The 16,719-nt window shown below is 37.0% G+C and overlaps 1 protein-coding gene across 9 annotated transcripts in view; it reads left to right on the forward strand.

Moving 5' to 3' along the window:
* Positions 1 to 16,719, forward strand: part of ASPH (aspartate beta-hydroxylase) — a 117,494-nt gene that overhangs the window by 80,735 nt on the left and 20,040 nt on the right. For all 9 annotated transcript variants that reach the window (XM_042786236.1, XM_042786232.1, XM_042786233.1 and 6 more), the window contains 5 exons: positions 1,482 to 1,632; positions 2,686 to 2,822; positions 8,311 to 8,409; positions 9,031 to 9,120; positions 14,282 to 14,419. In XM_042786236.1, coding sequence (XP_042642170.1) covers positions 1,482 to 1,632; positions 2,686 to 2,822; positions 8,311 to 8,409; positions 9,031 to 9,120; positions 14,282 to 14,419 — 615 coding nt within the window. The remainder of the gene's footprint in view (positions 1 to 1,481; positions 1,633 to 2,685; positions 2,823 to 8,310; positions 8,410 to 9,030; positions 9,121 to 14,281; positions 14,420 to 16,719) is intronic.

Consider the following 16,719-nt stretch of genomic DNA (forward strand, 5'->3'; position numbering starts at 1 on the left):
TCTGGATCTTTTAATAGCTTTAAAAGGCCAAAATTCTGCAAGAAATTTCATCATAAAAGTTTTTCAGAAATTTGATCAATTCCTGATAAAGTTTCTGGAGCTATGCTTAGGCCACATGAAAAATATTGTACAGAAATCATTGACATCTTTGAGGTTGAAAAGGACAGTATATAAGTCTTAAAACTTCTCATATGATTTATAGCATCTATATTGGTGAATTTATGCAGATTTTATGATGACAATTTTTGCCTCTTCCTTATGTATCTTTTACTATTCGTTGCCTTGCAATTCCCTCAAAAAAGGGAAAAGCAAACTTCACAGTGAATGTACATCAGAAAAATAACTTCAGAAATCAGTTTTAACCAATAATTTATCTCTGAAAAACAGCTGATCAACTTTTTTGGCTGAGTAACCATACTGAATGGTATTTCCCATACTGAATTTCAGAGTAGCTCAGGGAAAAAATGTAAAGGAGAGAAGTGCAAAAAGATTCCAGATACTTACTGCAGCATATAAATCTAACACAGCTGACAATGTTTCATTTAATGTGTGTGATTGATACAGCAGTGAATATAGATAGACCAATAAGAGCTTCTGTACCTGCAGTGCTTGCAATGCATCTATGCCTTGCTCTGCTAATTAACTTAAGAAAGAACGTAAGACAATGAAAATTGAAGTATTTGTGAAGAATGCGTTAAACACAGGAAAATGAATCATTTGTATAAACAACTCAAAGTAATGCTTTAAAAATTCATCATTTGAGGTATAGACTTACTTTTTTCAGCTATGGAAATGAATTATGAAAATTGACATACTAGAGGTGTAATCAGTCATAGCTTCTACTAGCTTTACTGAAGCTCTAATTACACAATAGAGATCTCGTATATCCTTTGGTCTCCTCCTGAACTTGATGAAGAAATTTGAGTTCTGAGAGACTTGTAGGGTAGATATTCTATCAACATATGCAAGAGTAAAGCTAATACCTAATTAGTTTTCTACAAAAGAGTGTAAATAAATTTGTGTCAGAAGACATGAAAGAAGTGTTTGTTGATGTGTTTTGATCTGTATATTGCTGCCAGTATGAGGCTTAGTATACAAATAACTCACAGGCAACAATTTATTTTAAAGATATGGAAGAAACGTAGATTGCTTAATTTATTTTCAAAAGCAGAAATTATGACTTCTACAAATGTTAATCAAAAATCTGTGTTAACACATGTTTTAGGTGCAAATTTTCTCATACTTATGCTTTCAAACAGTTTGCAGGAAACAAGAATCAACAGTAGTTCTAATCTGCCTTACCATAAAGCACAACCAAATAAGTTTTCCATTGTTATGCCAAAATTTTGTAGATCGAAGATAATTCTAAAATTATTCACATAGTCTAACAATTACATAGTTTGCCTCTTAAGAAAATTAATATATTTTTAAGACGAATGGATTGTTATGCATTCTAATAATGATTTTGTGATTCTTTCTAGTCTGAAGATGACTTAGCTGAGAAAATGAGAAGTAATGAAATGCTGCAAAAAGCTATCAACACCTATGATGAGGTGGTTAGTTTGCCAAATGTCCCTTCAGACCTGATAAGACTGAGCTTGAAACGAGAGGCAGACAGGCAGCAGTTTCTTGGTAAGATTTGAGGGTGGTGTAAAAATTGTGGAAGTTGTGTGAGCAAGACTTTCAAAAGATAAGTAAGGACTTAAAAGTGCCAATTCCATTGAATTTTCAGTAGGACTTGCATTCCTAATCTCTTAAATGCTTATGAAAAATATTTTTAAATTCTTTAAAATTTTCCTAGGGAACTGGTATATATAATTTCTTGTATGATAATAGTGCTTGTAAATGACAGTGCACTAGGTGCTATGAGAAGCTATGATGAGAGCTGGTAACAAACTTTTATTGACAGAGAAGGATGAAAATGTTCTTTTTCTACTGAAGCTGAGGGAAGCCATGAGGAAATTAGTCATACACAGAGTAAGTATACCCAGAATAAACTTTCAGTAAACAGAGAAGAATGGAGTTGAACTTGAGAATAACATCTGAAAGTTTAGATCTCAATTCTGTGATGTACAAGAAGTGCTGATTAGAATATGCACAGTCAGCTTTGGCGGAGAAGGGAGTTCTGTTCCCATGGGTTGGATTTTAATATCAACTTGTTTTGATCTTGCTGTTCCTCAGCAAGCCCTCCTCTAGGAAGTCAAGGAACATATTTAATTTTAAGCACGCAAAGCATGATTAATTTCATAATGGCAATGTAGTAGAACTATTGCTTAACACTAGAAATGTGTTTAATTACTGAATCAAGTTTATTTTGATGTGCTTACCTAGTTTTGTCGAGCACTTTGACATCTGTGTATGAAAGAGCAGCCAAAGCTTAAATAATGTTGTTACTGCTACACTGTGAAGAGTTCTCCACTAGAGGCTACCATAACACTACCTGATAGGCATTCGCGGTGATTTCCTGAAATACTACTTGTGCGGCTGCAGCCCCAGTGACAATGAAGCAGATGAATATACTCCTATCTGCACGGGTTGTTGGTTTTTGTCTTTTCAAGTTCTGCTTCTTGATCATTCGTGAAAGTGGAACACCTAGATACAATTTGCCTTTTCTTAGAAGTTGTGTAAGCATCTTACTACTGTTACTCCTACCTGTAGTAATTCAGTCTTGTTCAATCAAATTAGGTCGCATGCGGGGCTCCCTGGTTACTCTACAGAAATTAGTTCAGCTCTTTCCCAGTGATACTTCATTTAAGAATGACCTTGGTGTTGGTTACCTCTTGATAGGGGATAACAGCAATGCCAAGAAAGTATATGAAGAGGTGAGTTTCCGTTCCAGCCAAGGAAAAATGTTATTTGCATTCATACTGTCATTTGAAAGATTGCTTGCTTTTAACTTTTTTAGTTGTTAAATGCTTTGCATGTCAGGTTTTGAAAGGTTAATATAGTTATTAATTTTTTCTGTTGCAGTTCTTAGTTATCTTCTACTTTTAATTCAGATTTCCTGATACTGCCATGCTAAATGTTTTTTTCTCATAGAGAGAGAAATCCAGGTATTTTTCATATGCTTAATAATACTTGATTTTTTTACACTTTCTGGTGACCAGGTTTGGAATATATTGACAACACATATAGATGTAATGTGTAGCATAAAGAAAGATGTCTTACTTCTGCTTTCCATGTTTTGAAGATAAGCCCGTTTCTTTAAAGGAATACCACCTAACCCTGTGATGAAGTAGTTCAGTACTCACACAGCTATTTAATTTTTGGTTTTTCATTATTTTTGCAGGCAGCATAAACTCATTTTTTCTTTCATGATGTTTGTAGCGTGTGACAGTTTGTTGGATTCACATTCCTATCTTATGCTGCTGTTATCAGGCTGGGGAGACTTCACTGGCAGGAAGGGCCACTCCGCTCCTGTGATCTAGAAACCCCGTTAACATCTGGAAACTCTCTGACAGATGCAGAGCTTGATGTCACTGGTAGAGCACGAGCTGCCAGCACCTGATCAGAGATGATCCTGTTGGTGTTGGCACACTTGCTGTAGTGCTTGTTTAGTACAGGCGTGGTATTGTAATTAGCTGGTTATGTAGCCTGAAGACGAGCCACCATGATTAGTACCACCTCCCGAGAATAAAGGCCCAGTTCTCCATCCCCCACATCTGGGAGACTGAGGGGATTCTCATCCCAGGTGGTTTCTCAAAGAGAAGCAGGACGTTCAGCCACATGGTTGGGATGGTTGGAAGCAGGAGCTGAACCCTGATAATTTTTATTTCTTTTTTTTCTTTTTTCTCAAGCTCCACTGGTAGTCCCAGATGTTGCCAGAATAATGTTTACTTTGCTACTTTGGCTATTTTGTAGGTCCTTCCATAACACATTTCTGTTCAATAATTTTTGGCCTGCTGTCAACATTTTTCAGAGGATTGGAAACATCAGCTTTTAAAGGTAGAACATATTAACTGAACCTGCTTCTCAAGCTGCAAGTAACTTGAAAAAAACAAAAATGTACTCCTCTTGGCCATGATTTTTCTTTACAATTTTTCAGTATTTCGCTGCAAACAATATAGTTAGAATTTCTCAATACCAATAATCACAGGATGTTTTATAAATGAAAGAAGGTAATGGGATTGCTATATAATTACTTTGATAATGAGTTTGATATACTTCAGAAGAAGTGCATACTGCTCTGATTAAGAACAAATGTGTAAAATAAGAACTGGTCTGCTTTTCATATATTGTTTTCCATGCATCCATAGACTTTATCCAGTGTAATTACTCTGTTTTTCAGTTCACTAGCCACTGAAATAGAATAGATCATAGTGATGTTCTGTCCTTGTAAATGTACAACAAATAAAAATACCTTTTAAAAGGAGTAGGATTTATTCTTATTAAAAATCATGTGGGTTTTGCTCATATTCTGGCTATTCCTCAGGCTGAATTCCAACACAGTAATGCAATTTCTCTTCTTTGAGTAATTCAGGATAAATTTACATGAAGAATCTTAAGAAAGGAAAAGTAGACAAAGAAGCAGGGAGAAGCTCATGTGTACCTGCTTTTATTTGTAGTTACACTGAAGGCTTCATGCTTTTGGGCAGATTGCTTAGGGGCCATATGGTCTGCTTTTGAGTGCCTCGCTCAGTTTTTGCAGTGCACATTTCGAATGTCATTGGCATATGGTTTGGAGCTCCTGCCATAGGTGCTCAGGTTCTGTGCATAGTCAATAAAGAGAGGGGCAAACTGTAAAGAGTGGTTCTGGGGGTCTCCAGGAGACATCTTCCTCTTCCCACGATTTTTGAAAAACCTGGGAAACTTCTGCAGTGTGGATAAATCCTTCTTCTCAGTAGTGTAAGACAAATTAGTAATTTGGTAGAAAAATGTAAGAAAGGACAGACAAGATCATGAACATGACTGCTGCACAATATATATTAAGTGTTCTTTAACGCAGAAAGCATGCACATCTAGGAAAAGAGAGCAGAGCTCAGGGCACATCCTCAAGAGAGCGTATCCCTTCTTCAGCTAAAGGCTCAGAATTTTGCTGATTCCCCTCTGGTCCCATTCTTTTTTTTTTTTTTTTTTTTTTTTTTTGTGGTTGTCTATCTTCTTGTATATGTGGTACTTGTTTCTGCTCCTCGGGGAATTCCCAAGGAGTTGAACACTCTTCTGTGCACGAGAATTTAGACTCCAAATCTCCCATTTCCTGGGAATCTGGTAGATTCTTGCTTCCTGCTGTAATGTTTTGATCTTAATTCAGTGTTATCAGTCTGTTTTAAGCATGGGCTGAGCACATGCAACCAGCTGGACCCTTCACAGGCACTGTCCCCTAAGTTGGGATTACAGTATATGCCATTTCAGACCAGACCAACTCCAGCTTGCATCATCTCCAAGGAACTGAAGATGCCCAAGGAATCTTAGTGAATGAAAACTTTCTCCTTCACATTTAATAGCCAGTTTACTTATTTTCCATCCAATTCTTGTTTTCCATTCCAAAATTGTTGTTTTGTTGTATGCAGTTGTTGCAGTGTTGTAGTCACATTTTTATTTCAGAAGTCTTGAATATGATATGTTCCTTCTTTTAGTTACAGAAGCAATGTGTAGACTGAACTTCAGATCAAGAGAGTTTTGTACTTGCAGCTGTAGTGTTGTGTAGTCTAACTGACACAAAATACACTTTTCTAGTATGCATTTGCCAGAATTTGTGCTGAACCACAGATGGAAAATGGTGTCTAACTGGAAAGGATTTCAATTTTGCCTCTAATATTAAAGCGTTTTCTTTTGAATATTACACTTAAGGACACAGAAACACAATGTTAAATGTACTCCTAGTAGAATTCAGAGCTATTTTTATTTTCAAAGAAAACATAATGTTAAAAGTAGTCCTAGTAGAATTTAGAGCTATTTTTGTTTTCAAAGATCTAGAGATTATGATAAAATACAGTGGAAGAGAACTCTATAAGACCAGTTTACTCTGCTAATAGCACTTTTTCTGCCTGGCGTGCTGAGGCATGTGTGTATGGCTCAGTGCAGCATTATACAGGCACGCAAAAGCCAGCTCTGATTGAGCTATCTCAGGTACCAGAAGCAGAATATCCACATTAACACAGTACTCTGCCCTGGCTAATTAGCCAATGATAGCCCCAGAGGTTAATTTCTATATTCATGATTAATATTTAATGGGCTATGAGCAGTTTAGTAAAACTTATTTCTAAACATAATTAATATTGCATGCAGCAACAGCAACAGAGTAATACAATTTACATTAAATACTTCCAGTGTAATTTCTGCTGATTGTATCTCTTCGCTTCTCTTCGGGGGCTCTGAATGTAGATCATGCCTTAATGCAACTCGGCATAGTTTAAATGAACCATAATACAGAAAATTCTATTCTGTCTTAATTAATCAGATAGCTTTATCCTATAGTTAAAGGAACTGTAACGAAATTATATGGCTAATAAATATTTCTGTCAGTCATTTATTTCACCCTGCAGGTACAGGTTTTTAGATCAAAATAATTATACACATAATGCTGTAGTCAAAAGGCAGGAGATGCATAAGGCCATAGCGTATTCTTATACTAGGGGTCAAGCTTATTCCTACTGTGACTTGCCAGGTTCACTTTTTGCTAATAATTTTTCGTGTTATGGACTTCAGATACATTCTCAAATTGATTGTTCCTTCATAGTAACTCTTTTCTGAAAAAAAAAAAGTGCTGGTATTTTTAACTCCTAACATTTTATGCCCACATTGTGCTGATTATGGTTTTGCTTGGATGTAGTTTGTATGTAATAAGGTTTGAGAAAGCAGAGAAACTGGCCCAGAGAATTTGTTGTGGTTTTGCTGGTAATTAATTTGATTGAAAAATTAGGTTAGACAGTGACTGAAAAAGGCAGTGGAAAATGGCTATAATGTATGCAGACATTTTATCCATGGCATAAGTTTAGTAGCTTCAAAAATGGCCTTAGGCAAGAGAAATTGCTCATCTGTCCGTTGTTTTGTATTTAGCAGCTGTGCTAAATTCAGCATTCAGCAGGTATCAGCCTCTGTAATTCCACTGACTGCCAGGCTCTTGTGTTGATCTTCATAGACTGAAGATCTGTCCTGATAAGACTGTCCACTCTTATTTTAAGGAAAGAAGAGGTGTAACAGCAGATTAATTTGACCATGTAATTGATACCGTATAGAGCTACAAATGATATTGAATACGTACATCATAGAAACATGGAGCTGGAAATCAGATCAAGACATTCTCTGACTTTTTCCCTTGGCTGAGGCAGACCAAATGCACTTAAATTATCTCAGTAATGTTGAGGGTATATGTTTCAGAACTCAGGCCAAACAATTTCACACCGCCTTTCCCTGAAAGACTCCCCCATACACTGATCCTTTTCCTACAGCTGTCCCTGTACTCACAAATCTTTCTCTTGCACAGTCCTCATGAAATATCCATCTCCGGATATTTGCCTGTGTGTTTTCCTTTCCTGCAAAATTAAGTCAGGTTGTAACTCAGACGTTATCTGAATCCCGTTCAGGATACAAAATCTTTTAGCATAATTCAGCACGCTAGGTCTTGGTCATGGTCAAAGAGTCCAGCACACAACAACTATACAAGAATAATTTATCCATCACGTTCTAATGTGAAGGCACATCGAATCACTACTGCATTAGACCTTGCATTACTGTCTGACAGCTTTCTCTTGGCCAAGCAAGTGTGAGCTCTTCGGGAGAGCGTTCCAGTTCACCGCAGTGCTGAGACTGCCCTCCGCGTTCCCAGGGTCTGCACAGTCGACTCTTTCTCAGTTGTACTCACTGTGCAGTGTCATATATTTTCTCTTGCCAAGACTACTTTGCCACTAGTATAAACCTACCTAATTTTAAACTATTTCAGGTATATTTCTACACTATGCTTCCTGTGACTGTTCTGTGGACTTTTTCAAGAGCAGCCACTTTCCTTCAGATTAGTCAAACCTGGGATAGGTAACTTAAGTGTTAATAAATGGTGTTAATTCTGTAATGTAACATGTTGTAACTCATGAGAGACAGTGGAGAAGGGTGAACAACAGAAAAAATAAAGCAATTCAGAGATTCTGGTTGGAATAATTTTACTTCTGAGACTTTAAAGTTTGGCTTGTAATAGATTTTTCTGGAGAAGCAGAAGAGTGAATGGGCAAAAGAAAATACAGCCAAGCCAAGAATTTATCTGAGAGTCAGTGATGGAAGAAAATGTCATTATATCATAAAAAAGTAACATGTGCACAGGTTTGGTAATTTGCATAGATCTATACATGAGTATTTAATTCATTTGCTCTCAAACAGGTTCTAAGCCTAGCTCCAAATGATGGTTTTGCCAAAGTACATTACGGCTTCATCCTGAAGGCAGAAAACAAGATAGCAGAGAGCATACCCTATCTAAAGGTATTTTTCTTTTCTCACTTACAGTAAATATTTTATCTATAAAAAAAAAATTGCAATGTATAAAACATGTCAAGATATAAGCATACTAATCACAAATCACAGTTTAAGCCACATATTGGAGTTACAATGCTATATCACTGCCTATGAACTGGAACAAATTTGCACATTGAGACTCATGAATTCTTAAACATCAAGTATTTGTTTTAATTTGTAGTTAACCCTAAGTATACAGCTGTGAGTCTCAAATTGTTTCGAGTTTGACAGTATGCTGCAAACTTAAGGTTCCTGAAAAATCCAGAGAGGGCTTGCACGTTATTCTGAGTGTTTGGGAAGAAATACCACAAAATAAAACCTTAATCCAGCTTTCTGAAATGCTTGTATATGTCTGTAGGGTCAGGGGCAAGTTCCCATCTCCAAATACACCTCTGTCATGGAGGGACTGAGGGGAGAGACTGTGGCATTTGGAAAACTGGTGAAGTTTCTCAATGTTTTTTTACTGAAGTGGTGTATTCATTCAAACTAAGTTCTGGATGACGATGGTGGTTGTTTTTTATAGCCAATCTCATAGCCTGTCTTGTTGAAGTTTCTCTTATCTTTTTTTTTTATTTTATTATTTTTTAGGAAGGACTAGAGTCTGGTGACCCTGGCACAAATGACGGACGCTTTTATTTTCATCTGGGTGATGCCTTGCAGAGAATGGGAGACAAAGAGGTAGACGTTTAACATGTTCTTGCTTTAAAGCTTAAACCTCTCGTGGACTGCAGAATCCAGAAGAACTTTTAAGCATGGGCTCAGTGTTGAAATCATGAGCAGTCCTATTGCAGTAACAATCCAGCATATGTGTGTAGAGGTCAAGATGATCAACAGCAAGAAATCTGCCACTGGTGTGACAATAGAGTCTCTTAGCATCCCTTGCTTTAGAACTAACCTAAACTTTTTAAGCTTACATGGGGCAGTTTGAACAAAGGGACCAAAAGTCTTTAATTTTTTCAAAAATTCAATGAAGGTGTCTTTAGAGTCTGCTTTTTGCTCCTATCACTTACAACAAAGATTTTAACCAGAGTTAAAAAACAAAACAAAACAAAACAAAACAAAACAAAAACAAAAAACCAAAACCAAACCAATTACATGTATATCACTGTATAGAAGTTGTCTCATAGTCTAATATAATGGTGTTTTGTTAACCTGCCTTCTTTCCCAAAGTGAGCTTGAGCACCAATGTGTATGTGATAAAAGATGACCGTGAGAGGACTGAATGTGTGGGCTGAGTTATGGTATTTGTTTGATAATTAAAGTAGAAAACAGATCAGAAAAGAAGAGATTTGTGCAACAAATCTGTTGCATGCCCAGCAAAACCAAACATATGCAACTGAAAACCATAAGAGTTTCCAATTTGTTAATTTAAAACCAAATTTAATATAAAAGCCAAATTTAAATGTGTGAATTAGCACTATTGCCATGGTAGGGGAGCAAAGGGCTTTTGTTGAAGACTGTTATTAGTAATGAACTTCGCTATGGGCATGAATTTAAAAACAAACAAAAAAAAAAAAAAACAAGCCAAAACCCCCTACTCAGGTTCCTGGATGGGAAATGTGAAAAGAACAAGAATAATAAAGCCTAGTGGAACTGCTTTTTAATCAGTTAACTAGTAATAGGTCTAAAATATTGATACCTAAAATACTGTAAAGTATGCTGACCTCTTGAGTATCTTGACTCAGTTGGTAGGCAGTTCTCCAATATGAACTGTAGACAGATGGAGTATAACGAAGCCTATGTTAGTGATCTTCCTTAAGCCTAGTTCATCAGGTTAATTTTCTTCTTTATAAATCATGGAACTTTTATTAAAATACCTTATATATACATTGGAATGTAATAATACCTGTATTTTTTAAGTTAGATTGCCTTCTTATCTTAAAGTATAATAAAATACTCTTCCAATGAAGTTTTTTAATTTAAAAGCTCGTTTACAAGTAAGAATTGGCTTCATTCTGTACATAAACACACACATTCGTGCACATGAACACACAGAATGCCTGCTTGCATGCACGCTGTTTCCTTGTCTGTCCTTTTCTCAACAGTAAAACAAAAAGGAAATCCCTGTATGCTTTTGTGGGATATCCTGGTTTGAATGGTTCAGCCTAGAGCATCCCTTTACAACATTTGACTAAAGATACTACACAGATGTAATTAATGTGTATCACCCCAATCCCTGGGATGACTATGTGTTAATGTTTATGGAGTTAATGGTCAACTCTGCTGTAGAAAAAGTTTTCATTAATGACGAATTAACTTCTTGGCACAGAGGAGACTTTTAAATTTATCAGTGGTAAGTCCACTGTTAAGCTAAATTTTTCTCACTGACCTTGCTACACTTGCTGAACTTCAAGATTTAATCAAGGAAACAGATCAATATTTAAGGGACATGTGAAATTGCTATCACTGAAGGTTTGTTGAAGGTAGATATTCATCTATTAGAGCTAAATTAAGAATTATTAATGTGGTCTTAGTAAGTTGTTAGGAAAACAGTGTTGAATATGACCTTTCCAACTATAATTTAATAAAATGCCAAATTGACTTTAAAAAAAAAAAAAAACAACATAAATTAGAACTGTGGAAGGTATTATAGAACACAGTGCTGTTCACACAGAATGTATAAACTGAGTGTATCTCAAACACAAGCAATTACTTTCCCGGAAAAGAAGCTATACTGCTGTATTTGTCCTGAATAGTACTGCAGTCATTATTTAGTCTTTCCACTGCCAAGATATGCATGCAAAAAGAGAGGTTTCACACTGAAACTTAGGACTGGAAAGGATGAGCAAGGCAACCTAACGCTACTTCATGCTGTCAAAGGCAACCTCATAGCACAGTTCTTCTTATAGATAAGGATTAACGGTATTACACATCGTGATTATAGCTGATGGCTCTTAAAGAGCAGCAACATTCATACTCATCAGTCAGTGGCTGAAACAAGTAATTCATCCCCCTTATCATTTGGGCAAACTCCAGACGTTGCAAATGAATGCAGGCAGTCAGCATGAACGATCTATTGACATCCCACTGCTATTGCAACTTACATCTTGGGAAACATATGTTATAAATCATAATGCTTCCGTTTCAGATACTTAACCAAGATAAAATCAGAATTTAAAGGTATACTGTGTTTTACCCAAAGGTAATACGTAATCTATTTTTTTTTTTTTTGAACCATACACAATTTTACAAAGCTTCTCTAAGAAAAAAAGATGAAAGCTTATATTTGGTCTGCTGTTATTCTTTTCATCTACATTGTTTTTCTGTACTTCAGATAAATACTGTAAGGCAACATTCTACTGCAGCCTTTCCTCCATACTTCAATAGAGTAATAAAGATCAGAGTACTACGTTTTTTAAAAGCTTGAAGAAAATTTACAGATTTTTGAAGAATAATCTATGGTTACACTGTAGAGACATATAAAAATGTGAAGATAAACACACCTAATGTAATTTCTTACTTTATATATGAAATAAAAGATCTCTAAGACGACACCTGGAAATTTTTAGAAATAATCCATTACACGAAAAATTTCCAATAGCTTTTAGTTTTCTTGACTGACTGACTTTTAAGACTAAGTAAGTCTTAGTAAGTCACACACTGTTCTCCTGGCTGATTTGTATCAAAAAAAGTTTTGTTTCTCCTTCTAGTTTACTGGCTTCAAGGTAAATATAAATAATGAGCTGACATGATTTTTTCTCCTAGAGATGTGTTTATTTGATTTTATGTTTTGCTTTCCATTAGACCCCATACATGAAATGATTCTTCTTTAGTTTAAGAGTTAGTACTGTGGGGCTTGTCTCCATAATTCTTTAGGTTTAGCCTTCCTGTCAAATATGGGCAGATTAATGGACAACTGTCATATGCTTATGAGTTAGAATAGGAGAAATTACTCTATTTGAAAAATAAATAAGAAATAGTTAGTCCTGCAGGGAAACTACCATATCAGAATGTGGTTGAGGACAGTGTTCATCTTGTCCAGATGTCCTGGTTTAACCCCAGCCAGCAACTAAGCCCCACACAGCCGCTCGCTCACTGCCTGCTGGTGGGGTGGGGAGAGAATCAGAAGGGTAAAGGTGAGGAAACTGGTGGGTTGAGATCAAGAGAGTTTAAGAGGCAAAGCAAAGTCCGTGCGCACAAGGCAAGCCCAAGCAGGCTTCCCTCCCCACTCCCCAGGGGCAGGCAGGGGCTCAGCCATCCCCAGGACAGCCGGGCTCCCTCACACCTAACGGTGACTTGGGCAGGGAAACGCCAGCGCTCCCAGTGTCCCCCCTTCCTCCTCCTTCCCCCAGCGTTACACGCTGAGCAGGACGCCCTGTGGGGTGGGATGTCCCTGGGGTCAGTTGGGCTCAGCTGTCCCAGCCGTGTCCCCTCCCAGCTCCTTGTGCCCCCCCAGCCCACTCGCTGGTGGGGCGGCGGGAGGAGCAGAAAAGGCCTTGGCTCTGGGTGAGCTCTGCTGGGCTGCGCCGAAAACAGCCCGGGGTTACCAACGCTGTTTTCAGCACAAACCCAAAACCACAACACCAGACCAGCTACTGTGAAGAAAATTAACTTTATCCTGGCCAAAACCAGCACACCAGATATTCTGTATTTGTGCTGGAAAAAAAAAAGCGGAGGGTTTATTTTTTCTTGAGGAGAGCTTGGCAAGGAGGTGGGAACAGCCGAAAAGGCATCTAATGGTGAGGTGTGAGGGCAGTATTATTAACTGGAAGTACAAGGGTGAAATTATAGGCTGTTATACGTAGAGTGAGATGAGAATAAATATCAAACTGGGTGAAGGAGTGTGAGAACATGGTCCAAGTTTGGATGAGTGATGCCTAGACAGAGGTGAATTGGATAGGTCACAGCCTTGGGAGGGAGCAAATTTCAAGTGGTGTAGCTAGAGACGGACTGTGTGCATGACTGCAAGTAAAGAGTTTTTTGGAAGGTTTCTGTTCAAGGCAGGGATTGCTGCCTGCTTCAGTCCCCCTGCTCCGGACTTCTTACCTCACATCTGCCTACTTGGCTGTCCTGTCATATACTTTGGGTTTTTTTCATGTTTTCTAAAATATTGCAGCTGTAGCAGCAATGCTGGGCAGGAAAGAGGCAGCTATATATAGCCTTCTCACTATATGGCTCATTACTGTGCTACTCATGCTGGATCTTTTCTTTACAAGCATCCCATTTTCTTCCTTTGCAGGACCTTCTTTTGGTGCTATATAGTTGTAAAGCAAGTTGTGGAAAGGGAGAGTAAGACAAACAGCATCCAGGTATTAGCCTCAGTGGGTTTCTACCACATGAAATAAAGGGAAGGGACGAGAAAATTTGGTAGCATCAACTCAATTCTGGTGTGGCAACAAATGCCTGAAGAAATTTGAATGCATCTATGTATTAGATAATAATGTAACATTTTAGATCCACAAAGTCAGCTCTGTTTTCATCATCACAGCATCTCCACTGGCAGCAGGAGGTAGTCATCTTTAATTCATAGGTAGAGAATTGAAACATAGAGAAGGCAATGTTGCCAAGATGACAAGCGATTGGCTCTCTCAAGTTGAAGAACAGTGCCTAGATTACTGACCCGTATTTGGTGTGAATGGTTCTGAGAAGATTATCCTGTTTTGTTATTGTTGGATTGGACAGTCTTGACCAATTGATCTATTTTGGGATTGGTAGTTGGGATTTTTTGGGTTGGTTTGGGTTTTTTTCTTTGAAGTGTTTGTTACTGCATTACATCAGAAGAATAACCCTGGCTTCCAAAGAGACAGTTTGTTACCCTACCAGAAAAGCATAAGTTACTTTTTTTTCTGTGGGAGCTTAGCTGATGGTAATTTGATTGTCAAAAACTGCAATCTTGTAGGCATACAAGTGGTATGAACTTGGATACCAAAGAGGTCACTTTGCATCAGTTTGGCAGCGCTCCCTCTACAATGTCAAGGGACTGAAGGCTCAACCTTGGTGGACAGCAAGGGAAACTGGTTATACAGAACTGGTGAAGGTAAGGCAGTTTGTTTATGTGTACTTTGGTTTTATTTTTTTTCATAACAACTATAATCTAAGGTGTTAATCAGAGAAGATTCTAATCTATGAAGTCTGAATCACTGCCTGTGAGTACTAGATGCCAATCTCAGACTGAGCACAAGATTTAACTAAAATATTATAAAATTGAGAACAGGGATAGGATGGCTGAAATTACTAATAAATACAAAATTTGCATGGTAGACAAGCATAATGTCTCCAGTGCAAAATGACGGTAAACTTGGGTAATGTCTGGGACACCCATTGTGAATTTTTAATTAGTCAGGAAAGGCTGTGTCCTTCATCCCTTGTGTAATATTTGGTGACATCTTTAGAAGCTTTTAATTGCATAAGAGAAACAAGTGTAGATTCCCAGTTATGGATTTAGCAAAAGATAACAACATAGAATTTAAGTTTTTTAAAGCTGTGGGTTTGTTTTTTTTTAATTGTGAGACAGTTAGTCTGCTTATTATTTATAATAATAGTTTGTGTTTCCAAAATAGTATTATTTTTATTATTTTAATTTTAATAATTTTAATCATCGTTCCTATTAAAAAAAGGGGGAGGGAAGAACTTTTTTTTCCTTGTATGTTTTAATTATTGTTATGTGGTTTAGCAAAAATATTCTGTAGAAATAATTAAAAACCATAAATGTTTATTGGCAAGAGACAGGTCCCTTCAGAGTGGTTGTTTCATTATATTTAGTTACATAACATGCTAAAAAAACCTAGTATGAAAGGGTGATTTTATTTAAAAAAAAAAAAAAAATTAAAAAAGGAAGATTACGCCTTGCTATGCTTTTGATGGCAGCATAAATAAGGCTAGGACATTTAGATTAAAGTATGATTCTCCAGTGTAATCTCAGTCACACAAAAAAACCCAAAACAATTAGCTTTATGGACTAACATTTGGGAAGATTTGAAATGTGCGTGTATTGAACTCACTCTTGAGGAATGTGTAGGAATAGATACCCCCTGCTATGAAGGAGATGGAGAAACTGGGAATTTCTTATCATACTTTTGACAAACCAAAAAGAAAGAATATATATTATTTTATTGATGTTTTACAGCTAACTGCAGTGATATTCTACAGTCTCTTGCATGTAAACAATCAAAATTCCTGAGTCACAAATGGTAATGGTCCCTTCACCCTTGGTGTGAGGAGACAAATCAGCTTTGAATGATGAAAAAATTCAGTTTGCTGTTATAACATGTCCAGAGATCCACCTTGAAGGGATTTTTTTCAGATGGATCAGACCATATGTGGAGTTTTGCATCCTGCGTGGCTCTTAGAAGAGCCATTCAGAAGAGCAACGAGGATAGAAATTCATCCCTGACCTCCACAACTGCCTCTCTGAAATCCACTCATACCTCTTCAATCCAATCATTTTGTGGTATATTTTTAAGCTGTTTTATTCACAATATGTCACTGAATCTGTACTAAATTGTGGTGGCTGCTAATTTACTTATAGAAGTATCATAATTTGGAGGTGGTAAGATTTACATTCTTCGAGACAATGTTCACAGTTGAAAGTATAAACCCAAATTATAAGTTAAATGCTATAGGAAAAATATTTGTATTATTGTGTTTCCCCTATAACTCAAGAAAGTACTTGAAGTTTTGAAAGAAAGCAGACTTGATTCTAATAACATACGATACTGCAAGCAAAATTTGAAATAATATTTTCCAGAAAGTGGAAAAAATACATTGAAAAACATTGGGTTTGTTAATGTCTGAAATATTCCAACTTCTGTACAAGTTTTAGTTAAAAAAACATTATTTCCCCATTCCACAGAGCAAAAAACAATCAGCAGTTATTTCTTACTGCTTCATCTCATTAGGTTCCTCTTACGTCTGTGCAGGATGTGTGGGAAATGTTACCAAATCCGGGTGGTAGAATTTGACATGGAAAACTGCTGTACGAAGGGCAAAGCACTGGAGGCCCTGCCCCTCCCTCCCTGTGTTTCGTGACTTGATGTTAAACGTGAACAAGCTATTTTCAATATCTTGGTACCTTAACAGTGGTAACAGGATTTATTTGTGGCTAACTGAGACAGTGCTAAAGCCGGACTGGCAGCTCGTTTTGGTTCATTCTACTAGCCAGCACAGCTGTGGTCGGTAGCATCTTATAGCACAGACCTGGCTTGTTTTTTTTCTAAAGGGTTGTGTGGTTTCTTGGGACTGGAGGTGGAGATGTGAATTTTGACATTGCCTTGCTTTTTTCCACAGAATACCTGAGGAAAAAATGTCTTTTTTTTTTTTTTTTTTTTCAGTATTCCT

Source organism: Tyto alba, unplaced genomic scaffold, assembly GCF_018691265.1.
Source record: "Tyto alba isolate M040663 unplaced genomic scaffold, T.alba_DEE_v4.0 Super-Scaffold_9, whole genome shotgun sequence".
Classification (NCBI taxonomy): Eukaryota; Metazoa; Chordata; class Aves; order Strigiformes; family Tytonidae; genus Tyto; species Tyto alba.